The sequence below is a fragment of the Callorhinus ursinus genome, unplaced genomic scaffold (genome assembly GCF_003265705.2).
Source record: "Callorhinus ursinus isolate GAN/ISIS: 27379988/994484 unplaced genomic scaffold, GSC_fseal_2.0 scaffold30, whole genome shotgun sequence".
NCBI classification, from domain to species: Eukaryota; Metazoa; Chordata; class Mammalia; order Carnivora; family Otariidae; genus Callorhinus; species Callorhinus ursinus.
This window is the reverse complement of record NW_027397092.1, coordinates 19,753,900-19,776,314: the sequence shown is the minus strand read 5'-3', so window position 1 is coordinate 19,776,314 and position 22,415 is coordinate 19,753,900. Positions and strand designations below refer to the sequence as shown.

Genomic DNA, 22,415 nt, shown 5'->3' with positions numbered 1-22,415 from the left:
AGCCCCCCCCCCAAACATCCAGGCCCTGGACATCCATTCCCAGATAGGAGCCCCTAATGCTCAGCCCGGGGTCTCCCAAGAAAAACACAGGCAGGGGTGAGGGGTAATCAGGACCCCAAAGACGAGAGCTCGATCCTTTTTGGCTGGGAAGGGAAGGCAGGGCCAGGCAGGCTGTGTGTGGTGCTCAGTCTACAAGGAGGACGGTCCGGCTGAAAGAGCGGAGCCCCCTTGTTGGGGAGGCTGGGATGGAGGCAGGGCAGGGATCGCAGGCACAGAGGGAGGGGTTTTGGCATTTTTAAGGAACTTGTGTTGGTTTTTATTTTAAATGAAGGGATCTCTAAAAGTGAAACTAACCACTTCTTAGGGTTCCCACGTTTTCTTGGAAAGCCAGGGCTGTGCATTTCGGGTGCTTAAATGAAGCAGAGCTGCAGCATATCCAGCAAGAACTAGCTGGCACGGGCTGCCGAAGGCTGTGTCACCTCTCAGGACACCCTCCTGTGAGCCCTTCACCTCCAGGTGAGCTCCTGCACCTGCTCTCATCTCCCTCCTCCCACTTCTGAGAGGTCCCTGCATCCCTTCCTCTGCCCCTCCTTCCTCAGATTCTTCCTCATCTGTCGCGCCCGAAGCGAGGGCGGTAGTGCCACGAACGGATTCCCAGTTCCCTGCCCCATGCGCGCGGAAGCATCCCGAGATCGCGGCCTCACCCAGTTATCTGTGGAGCGACCGATGAGTGCCGTGGAGCAGTGGATGAGGGACTGTAGGTATGACAGGTAGTGTCTGTCTTCCCTAGACTGGGCGGGAGGGGCCCCCTCTGTGCCTCCACTGGCTCTAATCCCAGCAGTGGCTCTGAGTTCCAAGGGTCTCTGCGTCCTGTAGGTGGAATGAGCGCCACCTGCTGGAGGCGGCAGGTAAGGGGGCGCTGTCTCCAGGTAAGGGGGCGGCCTCTGGCCGAGGCACCGAAGAGGGCTCTCAGCTGCACTGATCCTGAGCAATCCCAGATAGCAGGATAGGAATCAGGCTACCTAATGCCGTGCTAGGCATCTTATGAGGATCATCTCGTTTCTTCCGCCAGACAGACCTAGGAGAGAGATGCTCTGGGCAGCCCCCTGGTACAGTTGAGGGAACAGGGCCTCAGAGTTCAAGGCCATACTGCCTGCGCCTGGGAGCAGTGATGCCCCGGCTGCACTACCCTGTCAGTGCCGAGGACATTTCAAAATGGAGAAGACAAGGAGCCGGGGAAAGGATTTGCGTGCAGGTTGGCACAGGGGCTATGGGCCTGGAAAACCCAGACTGGCTCCCATGCTGAATGGGGGTCCCTGGGAGGCAGGAGGCTTGCGTGCCAGTCCCGGCTCAGCTATCTGCTATGCTGCCAGGGGGCTCTCCCTCTCCTGAGGAAACCCTCAGTCTCCTCATCTGTATAATGGGACCGTGCAGGAACCTCTTCACAGGGTAGTGCCGAGCATTCTAAAGTCCAAAAAAAGGCAGGGGGGTCACAAGGCTGGAAGGGAGATGGGCACTTCTGGCCAATAAGAGGAGTCCAGGGAGCACAGAGGACTCCAGCCCCCAGGGCCCATGGAGGCTGAAAGGAAAGTGAGTTCAACAAAGACAGAGCATGTCCCACAGATGGTCCCCTCGGGGCTCCTTGCCATGCTGCTCCTGGCTGCAGTCTCGGTAGGAAGGACCAGCACAGCCCCAAGAAACAGAGAGCATCCCCCCCCACCCCAGCGCCCCCTGCGAATACCCAGGCCAGGCCATCACGCAGTTCCCATCCACACGGGCATACATTTCTTTGGTTTTATTATTACAAACACACGATGGCTCTGCCACACCTGGGAAATCCTGGGCTCGGCATGCTCTACCTACCCTCCCTTTTCTACCCGGACAGGGCCACCAAGAAGCGTCCAAGCCACACGCAGGCACAGAGCAGTTCAACCCATAGCTTATAATGATGCCATTTCTCCAGTTGTAAAAGAGCTTTACAAGAACTGTGTCAGAATCCCCGCCCCCATCATGCTAGACTGCCTGATTCGTGTTTGGTGAGTGCCACAAAACTTCAGCCCCCCTTTCCAGAGCACTTGGCATGGGTGGGAAATTCCACGTTCGGAACAGGTCCTTTTTAGGAGCGACTATCAGGCAGTGATATCCAGGTCTCCGCATGCAGTGGGTTAACAGCCATGTTTGGGGGGAAAACCAAATAAAAGGACATCTCCTTCCCTCCTCCCTCCACCCACCCAGGGCTCAGATCTCATTCCGGTGCAGCCCAGGCACACTGAAGTGTGACATTTGGTTTCAAAAACATTCAGTCTCTTTGGTAAACTCAGAGAAAGTGGTGGTGAGCTGCCGAAGTGCGTTCCTCCCGCATCCTCCGCGCTAATGCTTCATCCTCTCTAATAACCGCTGATACACGGGGGCTGGAAGAGAGAGGTTTCAAGGTGAAGAGGAATCGGGCCACCCTGTATCTGTCTAGGACACCATCAGAGTCACGAGGGCAGGGCCCGCGGCCCCCTCCCACCACTCCCCTGCCCCCTACAGGTGCTTTTTGGTTTGGGAGACTTCCTGTCTTAATGATACAACGAAGATCATGATGTCTCACTCCATGATGTAACAGGAACTGGGATTTCCTCCATCCACCAGCTTCGAACCAAGCCACTGTATGCTTCTGCCAAGTCACCGTGCAATATTCCCAGGTTCCCAAAGCCCCAAACTCACAGCAACCTTAAAAGGTTGGTACTTTTACTATCTCCAGCTTATAGAGAAGGGAATTGGGTATTCTGTGTCTGACCCCAAAGGCCATGCTTGTTTTATTGCACCATGATGTTGTGATCTATATACAGCAGAGGGCAGGTTTGGGCCTGCTTGGGGGAAAGGCCCAAGCACACATACAAAGGGCTTTAAACCCAGGCCAGACTCACCTAGTTTCACAGAGGTCTGGGCGGCCTGAAAGAAAACACCAAGAGTCAGGTTTCTAGTGAAAGTTGCACCTGCCCCTGCTCATGGCAGTGGCTTTGCCCACGGCCACCCCAGAAAAAAATGCTGGGGGTGAGGAAGAAGAAGGGGGACATGTAATTGCTGGGTCCTAGGGAGCCCCTCAGTTGGTCATGGCAGCCCCAAGCGAAGTGTAAGCCCCAACCAAGTGGAGTCTGGGGTAGATAATTCTGGGAGACTCCAGAGTCAGGCTTCCACTGAGTCCACAGCCTAGAGCTTGGGGAGCTGGGACGGCACAGCAGGTGGCCCTCAAGTGTAGGAGCTCAAGGCCAAGAACCCTCCTCAAGGGGCACAAAGGAAACCCCTCTATCCAAAAGTAAAGGACATATTCCAGCTCCAAGACTCTGGGTAAGAACTACCTCCAGCAGCCTCTTCTCTTCAAACGCAAACTTTCTATAAGGTGCCCAGGTTCCCAAGAGGCTCCACCTCATGCGAAGCTGCAAAGGAGCCTGAGTGGGGCTTCTAGGCCCCGGGGCAAGCCAGGGAGCAGGAAGAGAAGTGCAGGAAGAATCAGAGAGGTTCTAAGGGGAAAGCAGAGCAGAGGCGAGGAAGGGAGAGATGCCCCCCCGCCCCCACACCTGCCCTGTATCCAGGACCCACACCACTGCCTTGAAGAGCCCCAGCATTCCCCAAGACGGGCCATGTCATGAAAAACAGAGGGTGACTTAGAGGCCCAGGCTCAGGCCCGGCAAGGCCACAGTAAGGCAAATTTGGGATGCGCTGCCTTCCTTGGACAGATGGATTCCAGAGCTTTATCTGTCCTCACCAGCAGTGGCTTCCTCATGGAATGAGGCTCAGAGGCCTTGGTTTAAAGGCCTGGGTTTTTGCTCACAAAGGAAGTGGGGGCTGCCTGGGTTCTTTCCCCAGAACTCCACTCAGGCTGGCACTGAGGATACCTGCATGGCAGTGGGGAAAGTCTCACGGGAGCCCTGGGAGTGCTGCCAAGGAAGACAGGGACCCGGGGAGTCCTCTGCCTGGGCCCAGGCAGAGGACCCAAGGCTGCTCAGGCCACGGGCAAACCTAGCAGCATCTTACCCTGGAATATGCTGACGCCTGTTTGAAGATTTCAAGGGCAGAGTCTGCAAGTTCATCCCCTCGCTCCTGAGGTCTGTTGGCTGGAGACGAAAGAAAATGCAACATTGGTGAGAGCATGGCATTCACAGCAAGCACGACCGAGGGGCACTGTTGTGCCTGCTGGCTCACATTCTCCCATGAATTTTTCCTTCGTAACTTTTCCTAACTCACGGTGGAATTTGGCCCATGGGGAAAGAAGGCAAAAAAAGGTGAATGCACAGTGCAGGCAGCGGCTGGACTCAAGTTCAACCCTGCTGGAGGTAAAGAGAACTCCCATGAGGCGCGATGCTGTCAGATGTGTGCTCGGAGCCACGTTCACCGCATCCACGTGTGACAAGTAAGTGGGCCATGTCTGAGTGGGGCTTAGACAGGCAATTCAGCAAAAAGAAATGTGTCCTTGAGTTTCTGGTGTAGCGCATTTAAAACCAACAGTTCCTAATTCACTTTTCAATCGGCCACAGCGACGCTGTCCATAAAGGCTCAGATGGCATGTTGCGCACTATTCTTATCTTTGCATCGAACAGTTTTCCCGTCGAGCACCGACTGCCGTGCGTGGAGAAGGGTCAGCTGCAGGCTGAGCGGGGCTGGGATACTTTAGGGCCTTACCTGGAGGCTGCAGGACACTGGAGATGGCATAGACCACCCCATTGGTGGCCATGATGTCAGCTTCCGCAACCAGCTCCTTATTGACATTCACTACGTTGTTTTTCTGGGAGAAAAAGAGACGACATAGACCATATGTATCTTACTCACTCAGTAAGTGTTTACTGAGCGCTTCCAGAGGCCAGATACTGGGTTAGGTGTGAGGGAAACGCTGGGGAACGGAACGGCCCCCGCCAGCCACACGCCTTTAGCCCGGTGGACGCCTTCTAACGCCGGCGGGTGGCTCAGTGCGGTGTCATCTACAGAAGAGCCTCGCGCACCTCTCACTTCGTCCTTACAGCAGTGTGTGCTGAAGAGGCGGTGTCATTGCCCCACTTAGCAGAAGAGGAAACCGAGACCCAGGACAGGCCCGGTGCCTCCTTTAGTGGGTGGGATGGCGGGGAACAGAAGCCAGGCTTCCAGCCCCGGGTGTAGGGCTCCTTCCACTTGTCCTCAGCGGCCCGCCTTTCTCACAGGAAGTGCACCCAGGCGTCTACCTCAGTCCTTCCCGAACGGCTCATGGATCAGACCCAAGGGGGAAGGGGGGACGGACGCCTGTGATGGGACCCCAACACCCAAAACTAGAAGTCAACAAGTCATCACATTCTGGCTCCCTCCGTGGTTCCTCAGGCTCCGGAGGGAAAGTGATATGCAAAGGGATGGCTGAAGGTCAGGAGAGAGGAGCCCCGAGCAGAGGCTGAGCCAGCCACATTCTGGAAGAGTGGTGGCTCCACAGGGGAGCCCAGGGAGCCTGGCCAGTGCAGCCAGGAGGCCACGGCAGCTTCACTGAGCTCAGCTGCCTGTCTGTTCTCTCTCTTCAGTGAGGGAATCCCCCGAGGCAGCTTCAAAGCGGAATGTGTGTCCTCAAGGTGCAGAGCAAGGGAAGGCTCGCAGACCACGCCTCTGCAGAAAAAGCCTCGTGGGATGGTCTGGCTCATGGTGGAGCTCGGTGAGCCCCAGATTTGAAGGGATGGGGTAGGAAGGGGACTGGGGATCGATCCCTCAAGCTGCATGAGTAATTGCCTATCATCTCCTTAAGGGAAGGAAGATCTAACGGCCTCTCCCCCACACCAGTCAGATGCTTGATTCCCCAGCAAATCTGGAAGTTCTTATTCGTGTCTAACCACAATCTCGCCTCATTTCCCCAAGACCCTTTCCTCTTTTCTGTCTTTGGACAGAATGCACTCAGAGATGCAAGGTGCATCTTCAAGACTGTGTGTGAGTGTCTAACACTGGCCCGGGGGCTGAGAGGTGCCCTGGAACCCCAGTGGCAGTACATGGCTGGCCTTTTAGTTCTTAGGCACACTCACTGAGCTGACTTCCAGCTTGTCCCCCTGGAGAGACTTCAGCCGCACCAGGGCCCCGATGCCCCCGCTGACCAGGATCTCATCGCCAATGTGGTATTTCAGGATGTTGGCCAGCTCTTTGGCATTGCCTGCAGGTTTGTGGCAAAGAAAGGAGGGCAGAGTTCATCGCAAGGCTGGTAACCGGCACGGTCGAGAAGGGCCGAGACGGGGATGCAAGTGGTGATGCCTGAGACGGAGCCCCCCCCCCCCCCCCCGCCGACCAGGTGAGCAGCACACAGCTGGTGCGCTCAGCCCTCTGACCTGGAGCCTGCAGGAGAGGCTCAGGGGATGGAGGCCCGTGTCTGCCTCTACAGTCGGGGGGCTGCTAGGTTAAGCAAGAGCTCTCTGTGCTGCCGAGAAGGAGTTAATCCATACTCCTCTGTGAGCATGACTCATTTTTCCATGAGCTAAATATTTGCTTGGAAAGCCAGGAACCTTTCCAGCACCAGCATCTGGGACATTTCATCAGCAGCGTGGCTCCTGATGGTTATAACACAGTAGTGAAATATTTACACGTTCTGCCCTCAAATGCATATTCTGGGGCGGCCGTTTCCTGCAGGGAGAGCTTAAAAGAGTCAACAGCTGCCATCTGGGGGGGGGTTGGGCAGCCGATGAGGTCAGGGCTGAGGGGGGCACTCCCTCCGCAGCATCCCGCTCGTCACGTCTGGGCATTCCTTCCAGCCCACACCAGCTTCTCCACCGACTGGGGAGAGCACCCGATTGCTCATAAAGGTGCCCAGGCATTTTCCAAATGGAGTGTGGGAGGCGATCCTTAAAGCCACCGGCCGCGCTCTCATCCGTCATGCGCCCTCCACCGGGCCCCGTGCTCACATTCCCAGTCAAGCGGCTCGATAGCCCCAGGGCTTCTGGGTGACTATTTCTAGCCTTTCGACACGGAGAATGGAGGAAGTTTTAAAGCTTTCTGGAGAGTTCACTTGGGTACAGACAAATCCACAGTAGTGCCACGGGATGCAGCCACCAGGTACCAAGTGGTTTCCAAACATCCACAACTTGGAGGATGGGAATTCCCATTCCACAGAAATCCTGCCTGGAAGTGCCGAGCCACGCCAGCCCCCAGGGTGCCAGAGGGCTCCCTCTGCCAAGACGTCTAATACCTGGATTGACCTCTTACACCTGGCCAGCCCCCCATCTCCCAGGAGCGCTGGGGGCTCCTCCTGCCTGCAGGCCTGGCCGAGGGTGCGTTTGGGAGACTTGGCCCAAGCCTCCCCCGACCTGTACAACTGAAAACGAGAGGGGAACTGAGAAGGCTCAAGGCCATCTGGGGAATATTCCACTCCTGCTGGATGGGGGGGCGGGGTGGAAAGTTTATGTTCAGAATGAACATACGTCAGCATCAGAGACACAGGCGTTCGCTTGGCCATAAAGAATATTCAACAAGACACAAATTCAGCCCACAGCTGCCTGCAGCCTGAACTTTCTGAATAGAAAATTCCTTCCTGCTCTGGAACGGGAAGGAAGGTGTAGATGATGTGGGCCCCAGGGTGTGGCCAAGGTCCTTCCTCCTCCCCTATTTTCTCTTCCCTGCCCCTCCTCCTCCTCAGGCCCACCTTTTTGTGAGCATGGAAGTGTGGGTCACGGGCGAGCACCAGGGCTCAACGCTGCATCCCCGCCCCCACTCCCCATCACGGCAGCCAAAACTGGGGGAGGATGTGTGCCCGGCGCTGCAAGCAACACCTCACTTACTCCACACGACACACAGCAAGGCACTCTCATTTTTCTAAGGGGAACCCTGAGGCTCAGAGAGGTTAAACAACTTGCTAGAGGTCACTCAGCCGGTGAACGCCAGAGCCAAGAACTGAAACTGCTTTTAGGTCATCCAGCAGTCCAAGCCCTTAACCACTGGGATTCTCTCTCAAACATCCTCCGCTAAATTTCTCAGGGCCAGGAATAGCTCCTCGGTAAAGCTTTTGCCCTGAGAGACATTTCACACAGGTAAAATGGCTTCATTGTCGCTGTCCTCATAGGTCCTCATGGGGAAGACACGGCTCAGGGACGGGGCTGGTTGTTCCGCACTCCATGCCTCTCTACTCTTCTCAGCCTTGTGTAGCACCTTGTGTAGCACCCGGGGAGACTGACCGCTGTGAAGCACATCACCCGGCCTCCTTTGCCCCCGTCTCAGAGCTGACAGGGGGCCCACGCAATGGGCCTGTGCGAGGACAGTGAGGCTAAGGAGGCCTGGCCCCCTGGCCTTGGTTCTGCCAGCAGGCGCCTGAGGCTCTGGCCCCTCCTCCGAGCTCCGGTTCTCCCTGTCCACTTCTCAGCCCGGCCTCCCCATCCCCTGGCCTGTGGTGGGAAATACTTTTCCCCGGGTGCCATCATCCTTTGCTGGTCCCTTACTCCTGCCCACACTTCCAGAAACAGGCTCCTCGTTAAGTTCCTTTCAGTCAAACCCTGGGTAACATGCCCCCCCTTTCCTGCTGGTCCCCTGACCGCTCCAGTCACGTTAGAAACCATGCAAAATACACGTCGCTTGGTCTTTACCCAAGAGTTTGTTCAGCTCTTCCTGTGGCATGGCTTGGAAGGCCTCATTCGTAGGAGCAAAGACTGTGTAGACGCCTTCCCTGTTGAGCACCTCCGTCAGCCCGGCAGACTGGATGGCGGCCACCAGCATGCTGGGGAGATGCACAGAGAAAATGTCACCTGCCTGTGGCGGGGAGAGGGTGCCCACCTTCCCAAATACCTCCCCGCTGCGGGTAGGTGGAGCCCAGAGCTAGAATTCACACCCCTTGCTGGTTTTCACCCCCTGATCATGCACAAAGAGGGAAGATTCCAGTCTGCATCTTCTCTCCATAAATGCTCAGCTCCGTCAAACAGCCAGAGGTCAGAGGCCACAGGGGGAAGGAGGAAGGAAGGGGCCAAGCCATCAGACCCCGGGGATGTGATTCAGGGGAGTGCAGAATGTGGGGGGTCTCCCAGGGATGAGCGAGAAGTCAGAAATGGAGAGAGAGGGGCAAGACAACAGAGTGACACAGGGAGCCCGAGAAGGAGCAGCAAGGAGTCTTCAGGGGCCCTAAGGAGATATTGTGCAGACTGAGACTCATCCCACACTCAAAACCAGGTGCTCTCGGCTTACTTGGACTTTAAGATGACAGCGTGGTATCTTTCTTGCACTTCATATGAAAATGCAGCCCCCTCCCTGTTCCCAAGGATGTGGGGATTACAGTCCCAGAAATAACCCTTCTTCTCAACATAGGCTTCCAGCATGACCCCCACCCCAGATCCCCAGCATGGAAGGTCGCCAGGGCACTGCCAGTGTTAATTGGACCCCTGAGGAAGCGGGGAGCTTGACAGACAGCTGAGACCCAGCATCCTGACCCGGCGGGACCACTTGGCAGAAATCTTCCCTGGGATGAGGCTGGTTACCTGAAGCGATTGTCCCCCTTCAGGATGTCCATGACAGTCCCCATCGGGGGGGTGAGCATTCGGTCCATGGTAAAGAGTGTCCCATACCTCCCCCTCTTGTCATGGGCGGCAATGCAGCTGTTCTCGATGCACAGGCTCTGTGCCAAAGAGGGGCAGACACAGGACAGGTCACCTACCTGTAGGCGGGCCTCCTGATCCGCTCAGGGCACACACTGGTGTCTTCATCCACAAAGATCAGTGACTATACACTGGAGTGGGTCATTACAACTAGGATAAAATGTTGTGTTTTCTCCAGGAAAGGAAAAATAAAAATAGTGTTCCCTAAGGAGAAAGGGCCATTGGGCCCCACTAGAGTTAGAGAGAGGCCCCAGGATGAGACTATCCCATTACATGTGAGGTTCATCGATAATGATCAAATCAATAGATCAACTCTACTGGCTTATTTGTTTAACAGATGACAACCATCTTTAGTTAATAGTACTGGCTGGTCCCAAGGAATGGCTGTGTTGTATTGTGCTTTCTGGTTGATATTCCAGAGTAACTATTAGGTTTGAAGACAGAAAAGGACAGCAGAAGAGAGAAGAGAACCTTCTGGACCAGGGAGAGCTGTGCTTCAGTTCAGAGGACTTGTCTTTGCATAAGGTAAGGATTCAAAATCTCCATCCCTCCTCCCCTGTTAATCACGCTGAGCTCGACGTGGACCGCTGCCTACCTACCGGCTCAAAAAGCTGTGTGGTATATTCCCAAAGGCCTCCAGCAAAGGAGATTCTAATCCCTCTGCAGGATCCCATTTCAAATCAGATTTCCAGAAATCCCTTCCTTTCTTACTAGAAACCAGTTCTCAGGCAAGCTTCTGCTTATTGAAGATTTATATATAAGATATAAAGATATAAAGATATACATAATAGCTATCTATCTATCTATCTATCTATCTATCTATCTATCTATCTATAGATTTCACTAATACAGTTTCCAATTCTTAGAGCTGAGACAAAGAAAGAGCATGATTTAGGAGCCAGAACTTACATTGCGATAAACAAAAACTCTCAGTTTTTTGCCACCCAGAGTGTCCAGGGTCTGCCCATGATACAGATACTTGGAGGCTAGCTGGTCTTTAACCATGTGATTCAGAAGCAAATTCTTTGTATATGCATCAATGTTAGGGGTTCCATCTGCAAGAGAAGGTGTGGTCAGGTCCAGAGGCCCGCTCCAGAAAGAAAGACAATGAGAGACAAATGCGTTTGGAAATGGGGGATTGAGAAATCCAGTGAGGCTGCCAATATTCCTTAACATCTGGCATCTTCTGCAAATCAACCAAACAAAAGAAGGTCTAGATAACCGAGGGCGTCTGGAGTTTTGCCCGTGGAGGGAGGGAAAGTCACGGACGCCACTCGGCCCCCTCCTCCGCCTTCCCTGCAGCCAAGGCTCAGCTGTACCCTCACTCTGACCTCCTGTCTACCACATGAGCAGTTGATTCTGCAAATAAAAAGGCAAGAGAGCGCTCTGCTCTCCGGCCAGGGGCAAACTCTTGAGTTCTGAGGACCAGAGCCCCGAATGCATTCTCTGCTCTGCCAAAGGATACAGCAGAGCCCCTGGGGTTTTGGTTGAGCCGGGTGGAAGTGCTAATGTTCCACGGGGTGCTGTCCATCAGGGAGGGTGCCGTGGAGGTGACCGGCTCCCAGGGGGCTGCCTTCACCACGTTACCTTTGAATACGGAATTCAGGGGGGCCAAGAGGGTCAACCGCTCCTTTCCGGAGAGATGAGTGCCGAGGCCAGCCTGTCTGAAAAGGTCAACGGCTGTGGAAACATCAGACTCTGCAGCCAACTCAAACAGCGTCTTGGCTGCAAGGAAAGAGAATGCAGGTTCAAAAGTTACAAGTGCTGTTTTCATTTATCCTCCGTCCACCCCACAGCATGACGCACACCAGCAGGAATGTCATCTCATGAGTCAACGGCCCTCTCAGCCCCGCTGGGGCACGCCGGGCTCGTGCCATCGGGCCACCGGGCCCCCAGGCCTCCCTGGGCAGGGGAGAGAGGTGAGGCTCCGGAGGCAGAGGTTGGCCTCTGTCCCCGCCCCCGGTCAGGGCGCCTTCTAAGGCCTGTGGCAAGGCAGCGCCATCTGCGTGGTGGCTTGAGGAGCAGGTAATGCCAGCAACCACCCCCACAGAAACTTGTCTTCCGGTCTGGTTTTCTCCTGGGAAACTGCTTCACTCCTGCGCAACCGACCTCCTTGGAATTCCAGAATGAGGCTAGCCTGCTGAAGGAAGCCCAAGCCAAAGCCTACTCAGTCACTTCTCCCAGGGTCCCTGCGATGCTTGGGCACCATCTAGAAGGCAGATGCTCAGAGGTCAGCAAATGGCCCTCTGTCCCCAACCAGAGCAGGCAGATCTCCTGAATGGCTTCTGCGACTGAGTCGCTCCCTCGCCAGCCCCCCTCAACAGCTCTCCACTGCCTCCAAAGTGATGCCTAGACTCCCAGGCCTGCAGCTCAAGATTCTTCACAGTCTGGCTGCAACCTGCCAGGGGCCCAGGCCCCCTCTCCTGAGAGGCTGTGAGCTGGGTGCAGGCAAGGAAATGGCCCCCAAGGTCCCTGAATTCCCCAAGGGCCCCCACCATGGATGGCAGAGGGGCCAGCAGGCCTGGCAGGATCATGGCCCCAGAGGCCTGGCTCACCTGAGTCTGGGATGAGCAGCTCATCGATGAAGTGGATCACACCATTGGTGGCCAGGATGTCTTTATTGGAGATGATGGCCTTCCCGTTGATGGTGAGCATGTCCCCGCTGCAGCCCACCTCCAGCGTAGTGCCCTCCAGGGTCTCCATGGACATCCCTGCCACGATGGCTTCTGCACACATGGCCGACTTCAAGATGTGGTTGTTGAGCAGGTCTGGGGTCGAAGAGGACACAGGTCAAGGCTGATCTCAGAGGCCAGCTCGCAGCCTCCAGGGCCGTGAGGATTCTATTCTCTCTGACGCTGACCCTCAGATGAGGCTGGGGCACCGTGCACCCCGGGGCCTCCTTTCCTCCTGCTGCTGCCCCCCGACATGGGCCACGCTCAGCAGGCAGACTACCTGAGTCTGAATCCCAGCTCAGCCTCCTACACGCTGTGGGACCCTGGGCAAGGCATGGAGCCTCTGGGAGCCTCAGCTTCCTCCTCAGGCAGAGATAAGCCTAGCATTCATCTCCTGGGGATGGTGTAAGGAGAACATGAAGCTCAGAATGTTAAGCACCCAGCACAGTGCCCGACAACAGGGTAAACGCCCAACAAATATTAGTGGCTAGCTTATTAGCACCTCAACTTGAGCTTGAATTCTCTTACGAGTACCTGAACCTCAAAATGAGTTTACCCTGGGATTTTTTATCTACTGACCTTCTAGAAAAGTATAAAATGTAGGAGGGAAAGACAGAAACTACAGCCAATGAGAGTTCTAGATTGTTTGCACATTTTACCTGTTTTTGTTCATTTTACCCAAGGGTCCACTAGCTGCCAGGATCTTTCTTCGGGCTGGGGAAGGGTAATCAATAAGACATGGTCTTTGCCACTCCCTTCACCCCACCCGTAAATCATAAATAGAATCATTTATTTCCTTGTCCAAGTGGCCTGCAGGGACAGGGCAGAGGTTGGGGGTCCTGAAGAAGCTGCAAGGAGCAGCAGGGGGGGATGTGACCCCAGCCAGGCAGGGCAGGTTCCCGGATGGCCGCTCCCCAAGGTCACCAGGGCCCTTTGTCCTACAGCCTCACCGCAGGGGCAAGTTTCAATCTGTGCAGAGTGTGGGAACCCAAACTGCCCTGTCACGGACAGGAGGAAGCTCGGAGGGCCTGCAGAGGCACGGGGCTCCCGCAGGGGTCTCAGGGGACTTGAAAGCCATTCAGCTGGCAGGAAGGGAAAGGACAGCCAGGCTGCCATGGGAACGAGGTCTCGGGGATTTAGCTTCTAAGGGAAGGAAAGTGAAGGCTGGGTGGGGAAAGGGTAACCTGCTAGGGCCATGGGGAGGGAGAGCAAGGCCAGGGCTGGAAGCCAGTCTTCAAATAAGGCAAGCCAGCCTAAGGCTGCTGCTTGCCTGTCTGCCAAGCCACTAGAAACGGCTGAGCCTCTCAGGCTGGCCTCCTGTCTCTCTGCCTTTGAGCCAGCCAGCTACAGCCCGGCACTGAGGGCCTGTGCTTCCAGCACACGGGCTACCAGGCAGGAAAAGGCCGATGTGCACAAGGAATAAATTAGGGCTGTCTTTTTCTTACATCAAGACTTCTGATATCTTCAAAGATGAGAATGTGCTCTGTGCAAAACTGGTTTTAGGGCGCCTGGGTGGCTCAGTCGGTTAAGCATCTGCCTTTGGCTCAGGTTATGATCCTGGAGTCCCAGGATCAAGTCCCACATTGGGCTCCCTGCTCGGTGGGAAGCCTGCTTCTCCCTCTGACCTTCCCCCTTCATGTGCTCTCTCTCTCTCTCTCACTGTATCTCTCTCTCTAATAAATAAATAAATAAAATCTTAAAAACCAAACAAACAAACTGGTTTTAGGGAGAATACAGCTCTAAAAAGAAAGTTCAGTATGCTGACATGCGCCCAAGCCTCAGCTCCTTCAGGAAGCCTCGGGACCCCTTTGGCTGCATGTGCCCCAGCCCCACCCCCATGCCCACCACCGTGGGGGCATCTGTGTCATAGTGCTCACCACTTCAGATCCCATGACCTATTTTTAATCCCAACCAGGCTTAAGCTTCCTTGAAGACAAGTCTGTACCACGTTCCCTTTTGGAGCCTCGGTTCCTGCCACAGGCCAGGCACAGAGGCGCTGCAACATCTGGACACAAGAGATCCCCATCTGTGCTTTCAGAAATGTGCCCTTGCCAGCCCTGCGTGGCTGCAGGGAGAACATTTTACGTTTATCAGGCATCTGAAATGCAGTAGGTATTCCAGATCGTACATTATGAAGGTGGGTTTAATAGCCTCCAAAGAAACGAAGTCATCCCTGGATTGTATTTGGGAGGAATAAGTATGTTTGGGGTCCACAGGGGACCAGGGGGCTACTCCTCTCTGCAGGAGACTCAGGGGTCAGTGGCCAAGCCCGGCCTTTGCTCCCTTCCCCTCTCATACATGCTGGGTCCTTCCCTCTCCTCCAGCAATAATCAATGCACCCCTAACCAAGCAGCTCATTGAGGAGGCATGGAAGGACCCAGCTATGAAGGGTCAAGGGTCGACTGTAACCGGTTATTAACTGTAACTTTGGGTTATCCATGAGGTCCCTGGCCAGACGGGAAGAGTTCAAGGGTCAGCATGCTGGCCCCATTCCAGGGACGCCAGGCCCTGCCATCTCCTCGCCACTCCTCCAAGCTGCTGCCTGCTTGGCAGCCTTGCTCTGGCTTGGGGAGCATCTTTAGCTCCTCCTGCATCTGGCCGGCACCTGCTCTGGACCTCCGGCCCTGCCTTGCTCCTCAGCACAGCTGCTGCTAGACAAAGGCTGCCGGGCGCTCTCCTTGCCCCTCTGACCAGGGCTCTGCTCTGGCCTCTGCAGGGCCACGGCCAGGTGAGGCGATGAGACAGGACAGCAGGCGGCATGTCTGTCTCGTACAAGAGCAGGCCTCGGGCTCAGTCTGGCTGCTCCGGTGAGGCAGCAGCAGGAGCTGAGGGGTGCTCACCTCTCAGGGCTTCTGGGTCACCCAGGATCCTGTTCAGGGTTTCAGCGGGGATCTTCTCGAAGGCCTCATTGGTAGGGGCCAAGAGCGTGAACTGGCCGTCACCTTCAAGCACGGTGTTGAGCCCGGATGCGGCCACGGCAGCCTGCAGCGGGGGGAAGAGAATGAAGGGTTCCCTGAAGGCTCTGGGATGCTCTGCAGACGGCCTCGCCAGGCCTCCCCCAAAGGCTCCAGACTCTTGTAGGACCCAGGATGAGAGGACAAGAAACCAAAGCTCACCTCCCACCTTGGTCTCCTGGGACCTTGCCAGGCCTGAGCGCCCACCACTCTGGTCATCTCTCAATTACTTCCCGTGCCTTTGGCCTTCCCGCCCCCAGGCTGCACCATTCCCTCTGCCCTTCCTCCTTCCTTTGCTTCTCTCACTCCTGTCCCTTCACTGGGACTTGACTACAGTGTCGCTTCTCTAGGCAGACAACGTGGTGTTGCCCCCATGACCACCCCTCCCACCTGCCACTGCCCGCCAGATGAAAATGAGTCTGTTGTACTGTATTTTCACAGCTTGCATCCTCCTCGTGTTATACTTAAATAGCTCCTGCCAATGCTACCTGTGTGAGCTCCAGGAGCGGAAGGATCGCACCACCCGTTTCTATAGAGCAGCCCCCGAGGGTCTTCTAGGAGCAGAAAGGGGCTCCTGCTGCCGCAGGGACAGGGACACACCCCCCTGCCCAGCCTGCGGCCCCGCAGGGGCCGCCCCCACCTCACCTGCTGTGCGGGTCTTCATTCTGGTCCTGCCCACCTCCCTCTTGCTGCTCTTGCTCCTGAGCCTTCGCTCTTGCTCTCCCCTCAGCCTGCTGTGCTCTGACCCCTGCATTTCATGTAGCTGGCCATTTTCATCCTTCAGTCCTCAGATCCAAAGTCACCTCTTCCAGAGAGACCTTCCCTGACCACCTGGTGCCAACTGGCCCCCTCGGCTCACCACTCCCTGACTTCACGATGCCCAGCCCTGTCCACGGCTACCTCGTGTGCATCTGGCCTGTCTTCCCAGGAAGAACAGAAGTGCCACGGAGGACAGAAATTTGTCTGTCTCGTTCACCTCTATACCCCCGGCACGGAGAACAATACCTGGTAGGGAGCAGGTGTTAGTAAGTATGTATTAGCGGAAGGAAAGATGGGTGTTAGGGAGACCCAAAGGGGAGGAGGAGAAGAGGGAACATTTGTCAAGCCTAAACAGTAAGAGCGGGTCGCTCAGTGTGGATCAACTGCTGTCAATCAAGAGGTGCCACCAACTTTGTGGGGACATCATTCCTTCGCAGACCCCGGACCTCAAGGTGACCCAGAAGGAAAGCAGGGGAAGAGCTTAGAGAGGAGGGTCCCCCGCAGAGCCACTTCCTGAGGCCACCTCCGTGCCAGTCCAGCCCAAGGGTGTTTGTCTCTCTGTGTTGGAGATCTCCAGGGGAGGAACCATCCCACTCCCCTTTGGTACCCTTTGTGGTCAGGAAGTTCTCCTTGAATCAGGGCGAAAACCCTGACGGCGCAGCCTGTGTTCACTTCCTCTGAGCAGCCCCTGCCAAGAGCAATGCCTGCTTGCTGCTCCAGTTCAAAGACCAACGCCTGCTGGGCAGGGCCGAAGGAATGGTATTCTGCGGCCATGGAGTAGGCAGAAGCCTGGGCAGAAGTCAAACCCGGACTTCCGTGGCCTCTCTGCTGGTCTGGGCTCCAAGGAAACATGGGGATGGCTGAAGCAGGGGCCCCTGGCAGAGACATGCGGTCCAGAAGATGGTGAAGCCTGACATTATTCTAGTCCCGCATATGGGAACTGGCCCCCGGGGGGAAGGGCCCTCTCACCTCTGGGGTCCACGGTGCAGGCCCAGGCAGCCTAGGGCTCCAAGGGACCCACCGTGCTGCAGCTGCAGACTACTGAACTTTCCAGGGGAGTCACAAAAGGACAGCTTTACAAAGGAGAGGACGGGCAGAGGGAATTTCCCAGCAGAGAATTAGGATGTTTCGATGTGGTCAAGCTCAGTGTCTGATGAGTGGACCCTCCATGTTCATGGGCTCTTAGAAGAACTTGCTCTAACACCCGCTAAATGCCCATGAAGCATTTAGCTTCTGCTGCAGAAGAAGGCCCTTTTGAGAGGGGGTGTGTCCCCAGGCCAGCCGCCCCCCTCCCACGGCAGTCCCTCACCCGAAGGGTCTCGAAGGTGTCTTCGATCTCGATGATCTGCTGGATGTTGTTGGTGACGGTGGAGATGACCTTATCAATGAGGTGCACCACACCGTTGGTGGCGTGGTGGTCGGCTTTCAGCAGCCGAGCGCAGTTCACGGTCACGATCTGTCCAGAGAAGAAAGGCAGATGAGCGGTTCACCTACCAGAGGCGCAGGCTCGAAGCCCCAGCAAAGGAAAACAGTGCAGCACCTGGGTTCCACAGCTGTGGAACCAAAGGGTCTAGGGAGAAGCAGTGCCAGAGGCGGGGGTGACCTCCAGCATACCTAACCCGCAGAACGAAACCCCAGAGACCAGCCCCATGTGCAGCCCGGGCGTGGGCTCAGGGTGGACACAGGGTAGTGCTGTGTCACTGGGGACTCCCTACCCCGTTGGGATAGTGGTGGATTTGGATGCCCGAATTCTGGTACATGGAGGTGAGGGCCATGCCGTGTTTCAGCTCATCTGTCAGGACCCGTCTGTTGACCATGTGGTAGCGAAGGGCATTGAGCAGCTCGATGTTGACATTGCTCACCAGGGAGTCCAGCACTTCCTAGAAAGAAGGCCAGAGCAGCAGTTAGGGGGCTGCAGACCACAAAGGGCAAGAGAGGTGGCTTCTTGCTACCCTGGGGAAGGTGCTCTGGAAACCAAGGATGCCTCCTCCATGACCACCAAAGTCTGTCTGCTCAGTTGGACAGGGTGGGGCCCGCACTGGAAGCCGTCTAGTGGGGTATATTTTAACTCAAGCTCCCCGACTTCATCTGAGGGCTCAAGGAAAGTTTCCTGCGACAGTGGGAAGTCACCAGAGGCTGCCCACCAGCCACCCCTCAGGGAAGTAAGGTCATCTCACGGCTGGCAAGGAAGCCCAAGCCTCGTTGCTCGGAGCGAAGATGGTGAAGCTGCCGGGCCCTTCCATCTCGGGTCTCAGCTTCTCCGTGCGGTCCGTGTACAGCTGAGTAGTGGTGGACCCAACGACACCCAGGGTCTCGTAAAGGTTTGAGAGAGGCAGGGCTGCAGGGGCAGAGGGCAGAGGAGGGACGGACCTGTGGGGCCCACCGCAACCAGACCACATCTTCCCTGGTCTGCAGAGACCGCGGTACCTCTGCAGGACAGGGATGTGGGAAAGCACAGGGACGGCCACCACGGGCCAGCCTAAAGCCTACTCCTTTTTTTAAAAAAAATATTTTATTTATTTATTTGACAGGGAGAGACCAAGCACAAGCAGGGGGAGCAGCAGAGAGAGAGGGAGAAGCAGGGTCCCTGCCGAGCAGGGAGCCCGATGCGGGACTCGATCCCAGGACCATGAGACCATGACCTGAGCCGAAGGCAGATGCCCAACCAACTGAGCCACCCAGGCGCCCTTGTCACATACTCCTTAAAGCAGCTCTGGAGGTCCAACACCTCCTTGCTCAGATTCTATTAACTGGTCATTTTTCATCATTTTAGCCACAGGAAAATGAAGCTTCTGTTCACATTTAAACATTTGTTTATTTATCTGAGAAAGAGAGAAAGAGAGAGTGCAAGCAGGGGGAGGGGCAGAGAGGATCCCAAGCAGACTCCCCTGAGCGCTCAACGCTCGCTCTCAGGGCCCTGAGATCATGACCTGAGCTGAAATCAAGAGTCAGATGCTTAACCGACTGAGCCACCCAGGCGCCCCTGCTCATAGACATTTACATAATAGCAGTAGGAATACACACCCAAAATAGATACCCTAGTTACAAACTGGGCTTTCAGATTTATCTAGTTGTTGAAACTGGTTTCCTAATGGCCTCTGCTGGAATGAAAGAACCTTACAAATCTTCCAGGTTCTTTGTCTATTTACAAGCAATAAAATGTTATTTCCTAAAAGCCCAAAAGAGGCCTGAAGCTTAGGAGGCCTTCCCCTCCCAAAGGGCTTGAGCTGCCCTGCTAAGGCCATTCTCCTCTCCCCACTGCCTAATTCCCACTTGCCCTTCCACCTAAGCCCCCCACCCCCATGCCAACCACACCCCCTTGTGACCTTGGCACCAAACTGCCCCTTCCTTTTAAGTCCATCCCACATTCTCAAGGAATAAATGGCAAATATTTGAAAGTTAAAACTCCCCCCTCTGCACAGTCCCTGGGGGGTATGCTTGAAGGAGGGCCTCTGATAAAATTCTCAGGTGCCAGTCTTCGGCCCCTGTGGCCAGGCATGGTTCCCTGTGCTGCTTCTAAGGTGAGCCTTCCTGGTCTGCCACCTTCCTCCCAGTGGACCCCAAAGGACCAAGTTCCCGCAGAGGGAGGAGGAGGTGGCTTAGTGCTCCAGCCTGGCTCTCCAGCTGAGCCAATCAGAAATGTTGGGTGTGGTTAGAATCCCTCCCAGCCAGAGATAACAAGGCCAGCAGCCCAGGTCTGGGATGCAAGCAGGGGCGGGTTGGAGTTGGAGTCTGTTGCACCAGCCTGGTAAGGAGGTCAGCTTGCAAAGGAAAGAGCAGGGCAGGAAGCTCCCTGCTCCCAGCTTCCACACTCTGGCCCCGCCTGGAGCCAGAGAGCATGCGGGGAGGATGTCCATGCCGCCCTGTGGCTCAGAATCGCCCCCCCTCCCCCGCCCCCGTGCTTGGACTCTGCTGCTTGTTACGTGGGGGCTCCTCCCTCCCGGTCTCCCTCTCCATCCCAGCACCAACGTGCCAGGTCACCCACCTGCAGGACACCCCTTCTCGCCTGGCACCTTTTCGTATCCAGGACAGCACTCATAGCTGATGACCCTGCAGTGAGACAGACACACATGTGAGGCGACGCGGGGCTTCCCCCCTCCTGGCTGTCGTCGCAAGAGGGGCCTCCACAGACAGAAGAAAGGAAGGGACGGTAAAACATCCCGCTCTCGGAGGAGACCTTTCACTCAGCCGTAACAGTGTATCAGTGCGTTTTGGAGCAAGGAGCTTGTCACTCCTCCTCAGGTTTGGAGAATGTTCCCAAGGGTTGCCATCCCTACAGCAATCCCGCTGGGACCGCGGCAGCACGTTCCATAGGCGGATTAGAAAACACACCCACCAGGAATTTGTCTCTAGCGTCACTCATGGCGAACCCCATGGTTAGCATTCTCGAGAGGCAGAGGGGGAGGAAGGGGGGGTGCCCTGGACCTGTTCTGGCTGACTCTGCCGCTAACCGCCTGGGACCTCTGCTGCCAGTCCTGTCTCCTCCCTGGGTCTCCGTTCCCCGCTCTGTACAACCTGTGTGTGTGTATCCTGCAATGGTCATCGGACTAAATCTCTCGTGCTCATCTAGCTCTCTGATTTAATAACTAAGAAGCATAGCGTAGAGATGCTCATCAAGTTTTTCTGTCTTTACAATCAAACTGTAAAACTTTTAAAATTAAAACAAAGCTCCTTTGTTTTTTTTCCCATTTGTTTAAATTGAAACCCAAATCCCAGTAACAACATGGATATGGTTTCAAATCGAAAATGTACAAAGGATCATAGAGCAGAGTGTGCCCCATCTAACCTTGTCCCTCAACCACCCCCTTGTCCTTCCAGGAGGCAAGAGCACCTCCCTCTTTGCCCTCCTCCCTCCCTGCTCCCGCCTGCCTCAACCTCCTTCTGGCCAGCCTTCCCCCTATGCTGCTCCTTTCTAACCTTTCAGCCCCACACCCTTAAGGGCTCTACTTATACGAGCTAAACAGACTCAAGACTTGCCTTGACTGACCCACAATTTTATTTTCAGAAACTAAAGTCATCTTCTGCAATGAAAGAAGATTTGACTGATATGCAACCTTTCAAAGGCAGCGTGGTGTTATAGAAACAGTACAAGAATTAAGGGACCTGGCTTGCGACCCATCGGTAACTAGCAGGGTGACCTTGAAGGTCCGCTTTTCTCTCAGGGTCTCCGTTGCCTCATCTATGAAACGAGGTGAGGTTAAACTGGATGGTCCCCAAGGTTTGTTCCAATTTCACACTCATGGTCCTAGTCACTGGGATTATTCCTAGGGGGCAGAGAAGCTGTCTTTCAAAAGGAGAGTGTCTGCCGGCTTCTCCCAGCTAAATCTAGGGAGAGCTCCAGGCCTTAGGCCCATAGATCCAGGGGACACCCGTGCACGGGATCCCGGGGCTTCTCTGATAAACACCACGGCTCTGTGGCTAGGGTTAGAGAGGTGAAATTAAGATCAAGCCCGCCAAAGCTTAGCTTCTTTCTAAAAGTGCTTGGGTGACACTCCATGGAACTGGAGAAGCACAGTTGGAGGATGGGTCTTCTCCTCAAAGCTCTCCTCATCCCAGGGCCCGCCCCCCCCATGCATATGGGTGCTGCACACTCCACGCCTTGGGACCTCCAGCTGTTCTGGCCAACAATTCTTCTTCCAGGTTGTTGGCTGGACACGAGAGCGCTCCACAGCTCATGCGGCCTCACCAGAATTTCACTGAGGACTGAGAAAGCCAACTCGCCAAGTGTGAACTTCGCAGTTCTGTGGCTGCATGTATATGTGTGTGTGTGTGTGTGTGTGTAGCGGGGCGGGGGGGTGGTGGTGTGGGGAGAAAAGGGGCTGAGGGGTCGGGAGGAGAGACCAGACCTAAGCAGACAAGTCTCACTGTAGAGAAGAATATCTGGGATGGAATTAGAAAGCTGCAAGGGCTCTCAGGGGCAGAAGGGTTTCTTAAGATCACAGCTGGGTAGGGGCAGATCTAGGACCCCCTGGGATTTCATCAAGTCTCATCCCTTTTCCATGGCTCTTGGCAACATACAGACTGGTGGCAAGCAGACTGATCTGACGCTGAGAGGACGCAGGTGCACTCTTCAATGTGGACAGAGCCCCCACTTCGTCAGCACCCGCCTCGTCAGCCCCCTTTCCGTGTGGGCTCTGCACCCGCGTCCCAGCAGTGGCTGGACATGGGGGGCACAGTGCCGCCAGCAGAGGTCAGTCTGCCAGCCGAGGGCTTTTTCCTGGTTAACCAAGTGGCTCTGCCAGGAGGCTTTCTCCTTGTCCTCCTGCCCTGCTGGCCTCTCCCTCTTCTGCCTTCCTGCTGCCATAGTCCGGCATCCTTGGCACTCCCTCGGTGCGCAGCTGTGAGCCATGCCTCTCACCCCCGGCCTGGCTGAGATGCTTCCTCAGCTGGCAGTTTCCCTATTCCCAACTCTCCCCACAATACCAGCTCTGCTCAGAACTGGTCTGCGTGGCCCCAGAGAAGCAGAGGCAGCTGGAAATGGC

General features: G+C 55.6%; 1 protein-coding gene across 2 annotated transcripts in view; it reads right to left on the bottom strand.

Moving 5' to 3' along the window:
- Positions 1-1,780: 1,780 nt before the first annotated feature.
- TGFBI (transforming growth factor beta induced) overlaps positions 1,781-22,415 on the bottom strand; it is a 37,842-nt gene continuing 17,207 nt past the window's right edge. For both annotated transcript variants that reach the window (XM_025860994.2, XM_025860993.1), the window contains exons 3-17: positions 19,919-19,983; positions 18,111-18,271; positions 17,649-17,813; positions 17,243-17,389; positions 15,061-15,202; positions 12,104-12,316; positions 11,136-11,273; positions 10,458-10,603; positions 9,432-9,568; positions 8,550-8,680; positions 6,012-6,136; positions 4,666-4,768; positions 4,021-4,100; positions 2,913-2,937; positions 1,781-2,411 (exon numbers count right to left, since the gene is read on the bottom strand). In XM_025860994.2, the coding sequence (XP_025716779.1) occupies positions 2,371-2,411; positions 2,913-2,937; positions 4,021-4,100; positions 4,666-4,768; positions 6,012-6,136; positions 8,550-8,680; positions 9,432-9,568; positions 10,458-10,603; positions 11,136-11,273; positions 12,104-12,316; positions 15,061-15,202; positions 17,243-17,389; positions 17,649-17,813; positions 18,111-18,271; positions 19,919-19,983 (1,819 nt within the window). In that variant the 3' untranslated portion in view covers positions 1,781-2,370. The remainder of the gene's footprint in view (positions 2,412-2,912; positions 2,938-4,020; positions 4,101-4,665; positions 4,769-6,011; positions 6,137-8,549; positions 8,681-9,431; positions 9,569-10,457; positions 10,604-11,135; positions 11,274-12,103; positions 12,317-15,060; positions 15,203-17,242; positions 17,390-17,648; positions 17,814-18,110; positions 18,272-19,918; positions 19,984-22,415) is intronic.